Below are 15,043 nucleotides of genomic sequence, written 5' to 3'. Positions count from 1 at the left end.
TGATCAATGGAATCTAGTGGGGGATATATTGCCCTGGCTGTTGTTAATTGTACTTTTACACTGGTGTGTAGGCATCTGGGTTTGGGATGATTCTAGATCTATGTGTTGATTGCTGGGTTTGTCTTTATTGGGTGTGTGTATTGTTTCTTGGTTTCTATTACACTTCTGTATTTTTTGGAGAGTGTGATGGTATGTGTTGCCTCTTTTCCTGGTCTGCTTAGCTGGTTTCTTCACAGGGAATACTTGAAGGCTGTAATAGTGGAATAAGTTTTGGAAAGGAAGGTTGGTGGACAAAGTCTTTGTGATCCCATAGGTCAGATAGGGAAGGGAGACTGGGCTTGGGTAAAACTTGGGTGGGGGTAGGATCTCAGTGGTAGTGGGAGATGTGTGGGTCTGTCTCCAGACTACTTGTTGCACTTGTAGGAGATGCATTTGGGTTAGTAGGAGGTAGCAACTTTTAAGTTGGGGTCTGGGACAAAGCAATGAGTGATAGGAGGATTGTTAAAAGTGGCAAGATCTCTGGGATCCATGAGAGATGTGAAGGGGGCTGCCAAGTGTGTTTTGTTGTAATGCTGGGGATGAGACTAAGAGACTGGAAATGGGGAATAGAGAGAGAATTGAATATGCACTGGCAGCCTACCTGATTTTCTGGCATGTATGGCCTGTGGGTTAGCTTGGCACTGTCTGCTAGAGTTGGTGGCTGTTACCTTGTTCTGTTATTCCCAATGTGTTTCCAGGGAATTGTTTTGTTTTCTCAATTAGTCATTATGACTAGAGTAAGATGAAATTCCAAAGTAATTTTAATTTTAATTTCTGTGATACCTAAAGTTGAACATATTTTTATCCTACAATAGAAAATTATTTTAAGTTGTGTTACTTTTGTTTATGCTATAAACATTTGTTTAATGATGCAAGATGTTTTGTAATTTTTTTTATGCTGCATTTATTTAACTCACTGAAATTGTTTTATTTTGCTTGTCTAAAACACTTGATGGGGCTAATAAAAAGCTAAATAGCCAATAGCAAGGCAGGGGAAAGGATACATGGGGCTGGCAGACAGAGAATAGATAGAAGGAGAATAAGAGAGAAAAGAAAATTGAAGAGTAAGAAAGAAGGGGCCAGACATCCAGCTATACATGGAAGAAGGAAAGACAAGGTATACCCAAATAGAGAAAGGTAAAAGCCCAGAGGCAAAAGACAGACAGGATAATGTAAGTTAAAAAAAGCTAGCTAAATAGCTCAGAGGGTGCCTTAACTGGCCATTTCCTGTAATTAGATTGGTAAACACCCTATACTGTCATCAGAGATACTCTATCCAGTAACTGATGGAAGCAGATGCAGAGATCTACAGTCAAGCATTGGATTGAGCTCAGGGATTCTTGCTGAAGAAACTGAGGAGTGATTGTATGAACCAGCGGTGTCATGACAGGGGAACCCACAGAGACACTGGACCTGAGCTCATGGGAGCTCATGGACTCTGGATCAACAGTTAGGAAGCTTGCATGGGACTGATGTAAGCTCTCTGCATGTGTGTGACAGTTGTGTAGTTTGGTCTGTTTGTAAAGTTCTTAGGAGTGAGACCAGAACTTCTTCCTAGCACTTAGCTGGCTTTTGGGAACCCTTTTTTCATGCTGGATTGTCTGGCCCCACCATGACATAAGGGGAGGATCTTGGTCCTGCCTCAACTTGACATTCCATGCTTTGTTCAAGCCCATGGGAGCCCTGTCTCTTTCTGAATGAAGACAGGGGAGGCTTGGAAGGGGAGGAGGTAGACAGGAAGTGGGAGACACTGGGAAGAAGGGCGGGAGGGGAAACTAGTTGGTATATAAAATAAATAAAAAGTTATTTAAATGAAATAATTAAAAAGAAAAGCTGGATAGAAACAAGTCAAGATAAGACTGGGTATTCATTCAAAAAAAGAATAAACCTCCTTGCGATGTATTTGGAAGCTGGGTGGTGAGCCTCCAAAGAGCAAAAGAATAAGAAAGCAACCAATGATGTTAGCCACTTGGATTTCTTCTGAGAACTCTGTTTATTCTATAACCTGCTTTTAAATGATTTTTTCTATTGTCGCTCATTTGAAGGTTTTTGGTTATGCAGTTTGATAATTAGGGAAATTGACTGAGAGCATCCACATACTACAGAAGCATTGGTCCCCAGCATCTTCACTGGCATCCCCTCCCATCTAGGTTGTCAGATTTAGTGTCCCATCAAGAAGAGTCTAACTGTTCTGTAGATTATGAATTTGTGCTCATTGATTTCTGGCTGCATCTCACCGTTTTCTGAAGCATTGGCCATAAGTCTCCTACATCACATATGGGGATACCAGAGAACAGCATTGCCCCTAGCCCTTTAAATTCTATCTTTGAGAATTAAAAGCCAGAATAGTAAGTGCATAGAGGAACAGTTTCCCAGCCTAGAGCTGTGGGTAGAAGGGTGCCAGGGACAGGTCTTGTGCAAGAACATCCTCTTCCTCTTTTGCATTGGATGTCATCATTCTGGCCTTTAGCCTGCTCTGTCCCATGGGTATGTCCCACAGTGTGAACTATGTCACAAGTTCTGTATTCTGTTTCTGTGAAAATCTGGCATGAGACACTGCCATGGTCCTTGGAGCTGCTCTTCTTGGACTTGGTAAGTGTGACAAGGTTCATTCTTTTTAGCCAAAGTGGTAATGGGTCCAGCTTCCCACAGGACAGGGAACCCTGATTGCTTTTCGGGCTGAGTGGGGGGGGGACTTAATTGGGGGAGGGGGAGGGAAATGGGAAGTGGTGGCGGGGAAGAGACAGAAATCTTTAATAAATAAATAAATTAATTAAAAAAAGAATCCCAGATTTATAACCTTGGCTCCTCTCATAGAACTTTCTCTATGAAGACTTGGCCTGGTGACTGCAGAGGAGTCTTCCCTGGCCTCAACCTGTCCATCTGGCCTTGGAGTTTTGAGCTGAGCTCTGGGGTTGGGATCATTGTATACCAGGATAAACTTGTCTTATCAGGTCTTTTGCTCTATTTGCAGTGTTTTTAATGGTTCAGAAGATCTGGGCACAGCATGGTGAGTCTGTTCTCTATTTTAGCCATGGGAAACTGAGTTTGGCTCAGAGTAGCATGGGAGGATCTTGAAGCATCTTATGCAGATCCTGAGAAGGAATTTTCATTGGCAGCCACTGTTGGAGCCCACAAGACTATACAGTGAATGCACAGCTGACAGACCAATAGGCAGATCCACCGAAACAGTATATATACACGTCCACATGGAATAACCCGTTTCACAGAGCTGTGGGAATACTTGTCTTTTGGAAAAGTTGCTGGCATATCTGTGCAACCCTTGTAAACCCATGATTCTTCCCTTCGAAATGGGATTCATTCCTAGAACACATCAGCAGTGTAATCTCTGCATGGCCATTCCCCCACACCAGGATGCCTTGGAGGGGTGGCATTCACTCTTTGTTCTAGATGTCAAATTTATATACGAGGTTACCTGCTAACAGACCATGTAGAAATTTCCATAGAAGACAGGCACTGAGCAAGAAGGCGGCATGCCCCACTTTGCTAACCAACAAATCTGGGTGTCTCCAAAGCTAGTTATCACAAAAGAGATTAGATGAGGAGAATGGGTGAAGTCAGGATTCATGGTTGTTTAGTAACTTTATCTAATGGTTTGGGATGTCAGGTACTACTTCCCCTTGAGTGCTGGCTTTTTCCTGGGTGGTGTCACCTGTTTTGGAGTACTGCTTTGTCTGGTTCTACATGCCTTTTTTTTTTTTTAAAAAAAATGATTTTGATATGCATATTATCATTGTCCTTGCCTATGGAAATTTTCAACTATGTCTGTAAAAACTAGAAACCTAGTAGAGAACAGCTTTTATTCTTCTCTTTCTTCTTTTTTCTTCACTACTTCTTTCCCTTACTGTCCTTCTCCTCCTCCTTCTCTTCTATCTCCTCCTCCTCTTCTCCTTTGTCCTCCTCCTCCTCCTCCTCTTCCTCCTATCTTCTTTTCCTCTTCCTTCTTCTCCATGCTCTTTCACTTTACTTTCTCCCCTTGTATGAAAAATAAAGAACATGCGGAGGTAACGTAGTTGAGTTAATTTTTTACCCTCAGATTCTTGTCTGCCATAGACATCAACTCTGAGCCCTGAGGGGGTACTGAGGCTGGTACTCAAGGCCTCTGATAAGCCATAGGCACAGTTACTTAATGATCAGTCCTTACTATTGGAGCCATCTTTGGGGTGGGGATTCTCAACTGTGCTCCAGTAAAGCCTGCAAGATATGTGTCTCTGAAGGATATTGGAACAAATGTCACAGAGGAGGGGACACCTGCACACACATGTTTCCTCCTGAAGCTGCAGACATTTGATTTTCAATTTTTTCTTTTTCCTCCTCTCTCTGGGGCTGTGTCTGACTCTCATACTGAGTTTTGCCCTTGGGAAGATGCTTCATCCACAAGACAGAGTTGAAGTGAATGCTGTCTAATGTGTGTATGGCACAGATGGAATTCTGATGTGGGATTCCCCTCTGTATACTGTGACTATGTTTTATTGCCATTGGTTAATTGAGAAGCTGCTTTGGCCTATGGCATGGTGTTGGGAAAGCTTTGTTAACCAATTATCTTTAAGATTTGGGACCAACTTAGGGTGTGGCTTGCTAAGACCATGAGAAAAAACGGTACAGGCCCAAGTGTGCTCTCTGTGTGTTCCCTTGTGGTACAGCTTAGCTTGGCCTTCTCGTTCCTGTTTTTGTGAGATTTCCCTTATAATGAATGAAAATATAATTGTTGTATCTTCTAGGTAGCCTTGTTATTTCCCAATACAGCAGGGCAGAATAAAGAAATTTGGAAAATCCAAGCAGAGATAGAGGATGAAAGGAGATGGAATCAAGCAGATACTATGTAGCTACAGAAGGAGAAAATGCTGGTATCTTACCAGTAAGCCACAGCCTCATGGTGATATATAGGTCAATATAAATGGGTTAATTTAAGATGTAAGCACTAGCTAGTAATATGCCTGAACCATTGGTCGAATAATATTGTAATTAATATAGTTTCTGGGCAGCCAGAAAATGAAAATGCAGTCTCAGTTTACAAATGGCACCCCAACTTTTGGCAAGAATATCCACACAGGGCCTAAGAAAGCTTGAATAATAAAAAAGGGCTTCTAGACACAAAAGTGGGAGTCAATTGGGGCTTCTTGGCAGCTGTATGTTTTTAGATAGGCTGTTTGTTGGTGGCGAGCAGAGGTGTGGCACCTTTAAGAGAAGGCTTCCTGACTCAACATTAGCAGGAAAAGCTGCATGGTTCCTTTAAGAAAGAGCTTCCTGGTTCATGCTGGTGGCACAGATAGCTCTGCCTCTTTCAGAAGGTCCTATTATGGGGCACTTGAATGGGGTTTGTGAGTCAACTGCTTCTGAGAATTGGGGTGGTAAACGTGGATCCATTTATTTTCAGAGGCTCCCAGGCTTCATGTGATATTGGAGTTCGGCGTAGAGGTTGGGTGTTCTGTGGAGGCAAGAGACAAAGTAAGACATAGGTCAGTGATTTAATGGAATTTTACCTTACCCAGGAAAGTGGGAAGGTTTGGTGATTAGAATGACAACCCACAGGGTTCATTACTGAGCTTGTAGGAGACAAGGAGAGAAGCCCCTGATAGCACTAAGGTATAAGATTTACTCTTCCATTGTTTGGGAACAGAAAAGATAATTAGGCCTTTTGAAATATACCAGATGCTTATTTCTGAAAATAATGAGACTTCACTTTGGAGGTGTGCTGGTTAGTTTTCTTTCAACATGACATAAGCTAGAGTCATCTGGAAAGAAGGAACATCAGTGAGGAACTGCTTCCACTCTACTAGTGTGTAAGCATGTCTGTGGGGCATTTTCTTGATTAGTAGTTGTTGTTGTGGGAGCCACTCTATAGCTCCTTGGAAAGCTGGACCTCCTGACATCAGTTGACTGGTGCTTGTTCCTGTGTCTCTCCAGGGTCACCACCCCAGCCTTCCATCTGGGTCAGTCCAGGAGTTGTGGTTTCCACAGGCAGTGATGTGACCATCTTCTGCAGGACCCTTCCAGGAGTGACCACTGTGCGTCTAGCCTGTCTTGCACCCAGTACTGTGTGGTATGATGGTACCCCACAGGGAGCCCAGGAGGTGTTTGAACTCAGTCTGAAGAATATAACACAGAGTAATGCTGGGGTTTACTTCTGTGCATACTTTAATGGAAGTCAATGGTCACGAAATAGTAACAATCTGGAACTGGTGATAACAGGTGAGTAACTGCTCAAGGACACTTCTTCAGATTTAGTCCAGGAAGCCTACCTCACTGAACCACGTATGCCCCATCATGAGCACTGCCCTGAATCTCTGCTCCATATAATGATCTCTTCATTCCCTTCCTTTCCCTTCCCCTCCCTTCCCTCTCTTCTCTTTGCTACTCCTCTCCTCTCTTTTCTCCTCTCCTCTTTCCATCCTTTCCTTTTCAATTTCCATTTTTCCTAATAATAGTTTTTGAAACAGATTCTTACATATCTCAGACTGGCCTTAAACTTGCTTTGAGTTCAAACATCATTTTGATCTTCTGGTCCCTTTGCTGCTACTCTCTTAGCACTGTCATTAGAGACATTGACAATAACACCATTCATGTGGTGATGGTCACAGAACACTGGGCACAGTGTATATATTAGGCAAGAACTCAACCAATCAAGATTCGACCCTAGACCCTCTGTTTTGGTTTGTGACCCTCCCTCTGTGCTGACCATGTTATAGGCTTCCTTCAGAATGGTGACTATAGCCCCTAAAGGATGGAGTTCATGGGAACTGACAGCAGCCTTTTGTACATACATAGAGCCTCTCTATGGTCCTGGTTTATGGAAAATAATCCAAACACATTTTGTGATCCTTGTTGATTAACATTGAATGAGTTCCCTTTTGTCTTCATCTTTTCTTCCCTCTGGTCAGACTCTGAATTGTAGGCTTATATTTCATCATGTTTAAAACAACAGCATTGTACTGGCTAGTTTTGTATCAACTTTACAGAAGCTAAGTCATCAGAGAGGAAGTAGACATACTGAGGTAATGCCTCCATAAGAACAAGTTCTAAGGCATTTTCTCAAGTAGTGATCAACAGTGGAGAGCCGAGCCCATGATGGGTTGTGCCATAACTGGGCTGGTAGCCCTGACTTTTGTAAGAAAGCAGGCTGAGCAAGACATGGAAACAAGTCAGTAAGAAGCACCCCTTCATGACCTCCGTATCAACTCCTGCCCCTAGCCTCCTGCCCTGTTTCAGTTCCTCTCATCACTTTTTTCAATGAAGAACAGCAATGCTGGAGTGTAGGCCAAATAAAACCTTCCCTCCCCAACTTACTTTTGGTCATGTTGTTTCATAGCAGCAATATAAGCCGTAACTAAGACAAGAGTCTTTTTATAAATTTTTTGACATAGGGTCTCATCCTGTAATTCTGGCTCTTCTTGAAACCTCAATATTGAGCAGATTGTTTTTATTTATTTATTTATTTACTGAGCCTGGTCCCTCATTCTTTTTTTTAATTTTTTTTATTATCTAACAGTTTTCTTGTTTCTTTTAAATACCAACCACAGTTTTCCCTCCTTCCTCTCATCCTTTCCCTTCCACAGGCTCCCCTTTACGCACCCCTCCATCAACTTCCCCATCTCTATTCAGAAAGGGACAGGCCTCCCATGTTCTTGAACAAAGTATGCATGACACATCAAGTTGAGGTAGGACCAAGCTCCTCCCTCTGCATTAAGGCTGGACTAGGTAATCCAGCATGGAACAGGTTCCAAAAGCCAGCTAAGTGCTAGGAACAGGTCCTGATCTCACTGCCAAGAGTCTTGCAATAGATCAAAGTACACACATGCAGAGGGCCCTAGGTCAGTCCTACACAGGCTCCAGAGTCCATGAGCTCCCATGAGCTCAGTTCAACTGTCTCTATAGGTTCCCCTATCAGGACCCTGATCCCATGGCTCAAAAATCACTCCTCCCTTTCTTCAGGAGGACTCCCAGGGCTCAGTTCAGGGCTTGGCTGTGGATCTCTGCTTGTGCCTCCGTCTGTTACTGGGTGAAGGCTCTCTGATGACAATTAGGGTAGTCACCAATCTGATTACAGTAGATGGCCTGTTCAATCACCCTTTCCACTATTACTAGGAGCCTTAGCTGGAGACAAGCAGGTTGTTTTGAAACTCAGAATGATCCACCTGCCTCTGCCTCCTGAGTGCTAGGATTAAACGACCATGTCACAAAGACCAGCTAATATTTTTCCATTTCCAGGTGTTTACAATGAGAAGTCATTCCTTAGTGCTGATTCAGGACCTCAGGAAATCTCAGAAAGAAATATGACTCTCCTCTGTCACACGCATCCTTCCTTTGACATCTTCATCCTCTGCAGAGGTGGAAGTGCCTCCTTTCCCCAGAGCTGCTCACGTCAGGACCACAGCACATTCCTCATCTCCCCTGTGAGCCCTGGGAACAAGACGACTTACAGATGCTTTGGCTCTCACAAACAAGCTTCCTACTTGTGGTCACTGCCTAGTGATCTGCTTGAGTTTTCAATTCCACGTAAGTATGTCTGGTTTTTGTTTCTTATCTCTGTTCTTAGACAGGAGGTCTCAAGGGATTCCTTGTGGGATGTATCAATTCCACTTTATGTCTTCTGTGTGGCACATGCTGCACACTGCCCTGCTCTTCTGACTGAAATTGCTCTATTTGTGTTATGGGCTCTGAGCATTATGTGTTGATTATATTATTTTGGGGACATATTCGTCTGGGAAATAGATGTCCTCATCTGTTCATAATGAGAGTCATCTTTCAGAATGTTCCTTTCTGAGTTATATGTGTGACAAGTACATCACTAGCCAATGGTGACAGAAAAATAGAAAGAGTATCTGCTAGTTTCTCCATGAGATTGATGGTAGTTTTTTTTTTTTTTTTCGAGACAGGGTTTCTCCGTAGCTTTTGGTTCCTGTCCTGGAACTAGCTCTTCTTGAACAGGCTGGACTCGAACTCACAGAGATTAGCCTGCCTCTGCCTCCCGAGTGCTGGGGTTAAAGGTGTGCACCACCACCGCCCGTCCTGATGATAGTTTTTTTTAGATCTCAGGAGATGATGAATTTTTTTTTTGCTTTTTTTGATTATAATACATCATTTTCTCCCCTCCTTTCCTTCTCCCTAGAATTTCCCATGGACCCTTCCTTGTTCTCTTTCAAATCCATGGCTTATTTTTACATTAATTATATGTACATCAGTGTATATGCATATACATGAATATATTTTTGCATAACCCGCTTAGTCTGTATAATGTTATTATATGTATGTTTATAGAGATGAGCATTTGATATTGAATAACCAATTCGTGTTCTCTTCCCTGGGGAATTCCATTTCTCCACTCTCAGAATTCCAGGTTCTTTATAGTCATTTATGTAGACTGAGGCCTCATGGGCTTTCTCCCATCCACTATGGCATGTCTATCTTGTTGTCCTTGTCCAGCTCATGTTTACGTTGCCATGTTGGGGAAACTTTATGGGTATTGCTTCTGATATTAGTAGGAGACACAATCTCACAACAAACTCCCTGATCCATTGGCTCCTACAATCTTTCTTTCCCTTCTTTCACAATTCACTAGTTGTTTTGTAGATGTAGCCATTGTGACTGAGCGCCACAACTCTGCATCTTGGTTTGTTGTATTTGTAATATTATATGTAATGTAACTTTTTAATGGTCTTATCTTTTACATAAGGAAGTTTCCTTGCTGAGGAACTGGTATGGGCAGTCCTTCTGTATATGTGTCATTTTTATTGGTTAATGAATAAAGAAGCTGCCTTGGCCTGTGATAGTGCAGAGTAGAGCTAGGTGTGGGGAGGAGGGAACTAAACTGAATGCTGGGAGAAAAGAAGGTTGAGTCACAAAAAGCCATGTAGCCTCTGTCAGGGACAAAATCCTGTCCTGAAGCATACTGAAATTTGTCAGTTGGCCACGACTTCGTGGTGATACACAGATTAATAGAAATGGGTTAATTTAAGATATAAGAGTAAGTCAGAAATTCGCTTAAACTATTGGCCAAACTATATTGCAAATAATATAGTTTCTGTGTGATTATTTCATGGTTTGGGCAGCGGGGAACAAAGAAGCATCCTCCCACTACAAGGAACGAGTACTACACTTACCTGTCCCACCACCATTTGGACATCATGGTGCCATCTTTGAACAGTCATCAGTCCAGTGGAAAATGTAGGAAACAATTTTTGTGTGTTAATTTTGCTTTTCCTCTTTTAAAATTTATTTTTTAAAAAAATTCATTTTACATGCCAACCACAGTTCTCCCTCCCACACTGTATTCCACACAGTTGTTGGCCATGTACCCAAATGTAGTTTATACTGTAGTTTATACACTTGCACACAGAGAAACACATATACACCTTGCTAGTTAATAGTGATAGAGAATTTGAAAGGTTCTATGCTAGTTTCTTTATGCAGGAAGACTTGCATCTTTGTCTTATATCATACTTTGTGAGCACAGTGCTGCACATGAATAGCCATCACCCTAGCGGAGAAGATACAAAGACATTTGCAGAAGAGAACAAAGGGAATTTGAATCAGGACTTTGTAAGGTTATGTAGGAAGAGGGCAGATTCAGTTCTGTATCCTAAGCTCATCCAGTTATTTGGATGTTTCAGAGTTTCAGTGGAGTTGACATCTTGTAAGTATGGAGACTAGGGGCACAGAGACATTTCCAAAGAACTACGGGTAAAGTATGAAAGGGTGGACACAGGAGGCAGAAAAAAGAAATAACACGTGAAGGATGGAATTGGACTTGTTGGATAAAGAAGGTGTTTGGTGCAGCTGGGTGTGGGATGAGAATGGGAAATGAAGTATGAAAAGAACAAAAGCAGATTGAAAAAAATATACATATGGAATTTCCAAGGATAAAATATTTAAGCCAAACTAAAACTGATAGCATGCTTCCTTTACTCAAGTACATAACTTTACTTGCACTAAGTCAGGCAGCTAAATACAACAACAGAACACTGAATATGAATGTCCCAGAGAGCCAAGAATGGGAAAGTGTGTGGTGAGCTTGTGTGTAAACAGTCATCAGGGGGAGGAGTGACTGCTGTTTGCACTAGTTAGCTGGTGCAACTTGACATAGTCTTGAGTCATCTGAGAGGAAATACCCGAGTAAGGAATTGTCTAGATTAGATTGGCTTGTAGGTATGTTTGTGTGGTAGTTTTTTTCAAAAACAATTAGCTGATGTGTGAGAGCCCAGCCTAATGCCCTAAGTGGTGTGGGAAGTCCTTCTGTATATGTGTTGCTTTTACTGGTTAATGAATAAAGAATCTGCCTTGGCCTGTAATAGTGTAGAGCAGAGTGGGAAGAACTAAACTGAATGTTGGGAGAAAGAAGGCAGAGTAAGAAGAAGCCACGTAGCCCCACCAGAGACAGACGCCAGATGGAACCTTGCCAGTAAACCACAGTCATGTGGCGAAATACAGATGAAAAGAAATGGGTTAAACTAAGATGTAAGTGCTAGCTGATAAGAAGCTAGAGCTAATAGGCCAAGCACTGATTTAAATACTATAGTTTCTGAGTGATTATTTTGGGTCTGGGAAGTTGGGAACAAACACCTCAGTCCATTTATTAGGAGGTGGCAGAATGTCCATGTATGTTAGAGGGACAATGGTAGAAAGGGAAATGAGGGAAGGCTCCCTGGCATGGTTGCTTCTTATTCTCTAAAGGTATTGGGAGAAAGAAGGTGGGAATGCATATGTGGGTAGGCAAACAGAATAGAAGGGCAAAGAGAGGACCCAGGGGCTCTATAAAATACTCAAGTCAGTGTCCATTTAAGGGACTTCCAGCATTAGACTTCTCTTATCCAGAATGTGTAAGCCTGTTAATTTCTTTTTCTCTGAGGCTTGATCTTCTGTCTTTCTCTGTCATTCAAAATTTTTTAGAGACATGACCTCACTGTGTTGTATTGGCTGTTTTTGAACTTTGTAAGTAGACTAGACTGTCCTCAAAGTTACAGAGGTGAGTGTGCCTCTGCTTCCTAAGTGCTAGGATTAAAGGTGTAGGCATTACTGTTCCTGGCTGTCATTCATTTTTTTGTTTGTGTCATTGAATGAGTTTAGTAGTCTCCTATATGACTGCCAATACCTCTGTTAACATTAGCTGAGGAAGACCCCAGTGTTAGGGAGGCAGCAAACAGTATCCATACATGGTTAAAGCTTCAGGTTCCTGCTTGTGTTTCTGAGCAGTCTCCCTCAATGACAGAGTGTGACCTAGAAGTCTAAGATAAATCAAGCACTTTATTACAGCATCAAAAAGAAACAGCAATATACATGATTAGACATCTGCCCAAATAAATTATTTTCTGAGGGCCATTAATTTTACTTCTACAGTCTAAAGCACCTTCATGAGCCTGGGTTGTGTAACTAATGGAGTATTTGACATCATTCAGCTTAGACGTCTGGTATCATCTCAACAGAGCTCCTAGTTGGCCAATATCCAAGCATCCTCTTGACCTCAGGTTTTGATTGTAGGAGATTTCATGTGTCCTCTTACATATATTATTTATTGGTTCTCTTTTGCATTGCTCCCACATGGTTCTTCACCACATTCCATATTTCCTTTTCTAAAAACACCCCTAGACCACTTCCCTTTTCCCCCATCCTGCCAACATCACCTTTCTCCAACTATCATGGTCACTAGTTATCTCTCCACTTTCTTCTTGCCTCTCATGTCCATTTATCACACAACAAGTTCAGGCAAAACTTATTCTTTTTCTGGATTATAATACAATTGTAACATTCTTTCTTACCTTTCCTCCCTCCAAACCCTCCTACATCTGCCCTTTTTCAAATTCATGGCCTCTATCATCACCAATTTTTATTTTGTTTATATATATGCCTAAACATAAGCACTAACACTGTATAATGTTACTTGTATATGCTTTCACTGTTGATCTCTGACTCTGGACAATCAGCTGATGTGCTCTTCCCTCTAAAATACCACCTGTCTTGCTCTCTGTTTCATGTAGTTGTCCATAGTTCATTGTCTGCACATAAAACTTTTTATTAGTGTATATTCATTGTGCAAAGTGCTGCTTTTCTTTAAGCATATCCTGAAATTTGACTAGTATTTAACCCATGCTCTTATGTTCTTGTCATGTGTGATAGGCTGTCAGGAAAAGAAAGTAAGCTGAAAGATGGTAAGAAGGGGTATATACTGCCCCTTGTGGACATGAGATACCCAATCCATTATGAACTCCCTGAAATTGCACTTGCCACCAAGGCTGCCTCATATTGAGCTCATCAACTAAAGAGAAAGACTAAAGAGTTGCTGACACACTCCTGATGAACTCATCACACTGACAGCTTCTGGAAATTGAGGCATCACTGGCATGGCTGTGTAACCATTCGCAAGCCTACTAGACGTCCATGGAGAGTTGTGCACTCATGATCACACAGATGGCTCTGGTTAAACACATTGGATCAAAACTAAAGAACGTCAAACACAATAGAAAAGGGACAAATGGAGGAAATAAGGGTGTGGAGAGACAGGATGGAGATAGGAAAGTTTAGGAAGCCAGCGTTGTCAGACTACATTGTCCAAGCATGAAGTACAGAGAGACATCTAGTATTGATCAAACCAACTAGATTATTGCTATTTGCATTGTGAAATTGAAGCTAAGAGATACATCAGCACAAGTATGAACTTTCACTTTGCAAATACAAACTGGGTCCTAGGTAGTTAATGGTTTAAGTTGCAGCACAGATTCTAGTTCTAGTGAATATACTAGAACCAGAAATGCCAGATTGACATTATCATAGCACTGATTCAAATCTAGATAGTCTGTAATGATTTTGGTATAGCTTCAACATGTATTTCCTTTTGTTCTTTGTCATGAAGAGATATGATAATTTTTTGAGTCTGACATTGTAGAAAGTGATGCAGTGGCTAAATTTTGTAATCTAATTTGCCCCTGCTTCGTCCAACCAAAACACTTAGCTGTCCATACAGTTCTGTGTAGTTGGCAGAAGTGGTCTTTCTATAACTTACGTAGAAATGTATTTCATTCTAAGACCAAATGTAGTGGTTATTAGAGAAAAACTGCCACAAATAAATTGATATTGTTGAAATAACACTTTAAATTCTTTTTTCTCCACAGAATCTTCTACATCAGATTGCAGATTTGAGAATCACATTCTGCTCATGCTGGCTATCGTCATCCTATTAGGTCTCGGGGTTCTACTGCTGGATGCTTGCAACAGCAGAGAGAGCCCATGATGCCTTCAGAGAGTCCTAACCTGAGAGCCCAGCTACCCCTTCCTACACCTCATCAATGTTGGGAGGAGGGAGCTGCTTTTTGGTTCCCAGCCGCTTAGTACCAAAATAATCACACAGAAACTGTATTAATTAAATCACTGCATGGCCCATTAGCTCTAGCTTCTTATTGTCTAACTCTTATATATTAATTTAACCCATTTCTATTAATCCGTGTATGGCCACGTGGCTGTGGTTTACCAGCTAAAGTTCTGACATCAGTCTCCGGTGGGGCTACATGGCATCTTTCAGACTCAACCCTTCTTTCTCCCAGCATTCTGTTTAGTTTTCCCCACCTACCTCTGTTCCCCTATAGCTCTGCTATAGGCACAGAGCAGTTCCTTTATTAACCAATGATATTCACAGCATACAGAGGGGAATCCCATATCACATCAAAATGCTGACAATAAAGAGTCTAAAAGGAGTTGTAATTTCTCTGCTAAATATTCAGTGTCTGGAGATGTGGTACAATACCTGTGATATGACTGGAATTTCATAATTCTTTGTGTGGTGTTTGTAAGAGAGATCTTCCAAGCAGCAGATTCCCATATCTTGCTTTGGTCTTCTGTGGGACATCTTTGTGTGCTCATCCCTCATTTCTCATTTCTCTGCATATAATTATCTTCCTCTTCATTCTCCGTTATCCTGTGGATATGCTACTTTGGAATGTGAGTGAATTGCATTGTTGACATGAGCATATCCATACCATAAATGCCAAAATAAAAC

The 15,043-nt window shown here is 41.7% G+C and overlaps 1 protein-coding gene across 1 annotated transcript; it reads left to right on the top strand.

Moving 5' to 3' along the window:
- Positions 1 to 2,600: 2,600 nt before the first annotated feature.
- LOC121449833 (leukocyte immunoglobulin-like receptor subfamily A member 5) lies at positions 2,601 to 14,391 on the top strand. The gene is made up of 5 exons (XM_041654505.1): positions 2,601 to 2,631; positions 3,014 to 3,049; positions 5,968 to 6,252; positions 8,269 to 8,556; positions 14,163 to 14,391. Exons 1-5 carry the CDS (start codon positions 2,601 to 2,603, stop codon positions 14,279 to 14,281), a joined length of 759 nt encoding a protein of 252 aa, XP_041510439.1. The 3' UTR covers positions 14,282 to 14,391.
- The last annotated feature ends 652 nt before the right edge of the window (positions 14,392 to 15,043 follow it).

The sequence above is a fragment of the Microtus oregoni genome, unplaced genomic scaffold (assembly GCF_018167655.1).
Source record: "Microtus oregoni isolate MIOR12 unplaced genomic scaffold, Mior012 000006F_ref0000085, whole genome shotgun sequence".
NCBI lineage: Eukaryota > Metazoa > Chordata > Mammalia > Rodentia > Cricetidae > Microtus > Microtus oregoni.
The sequence above is the reverse complement of the archived record's forward strand: the minus strand, read 5'-3'. Positions and strand labels throughout refer to the sequence as shown.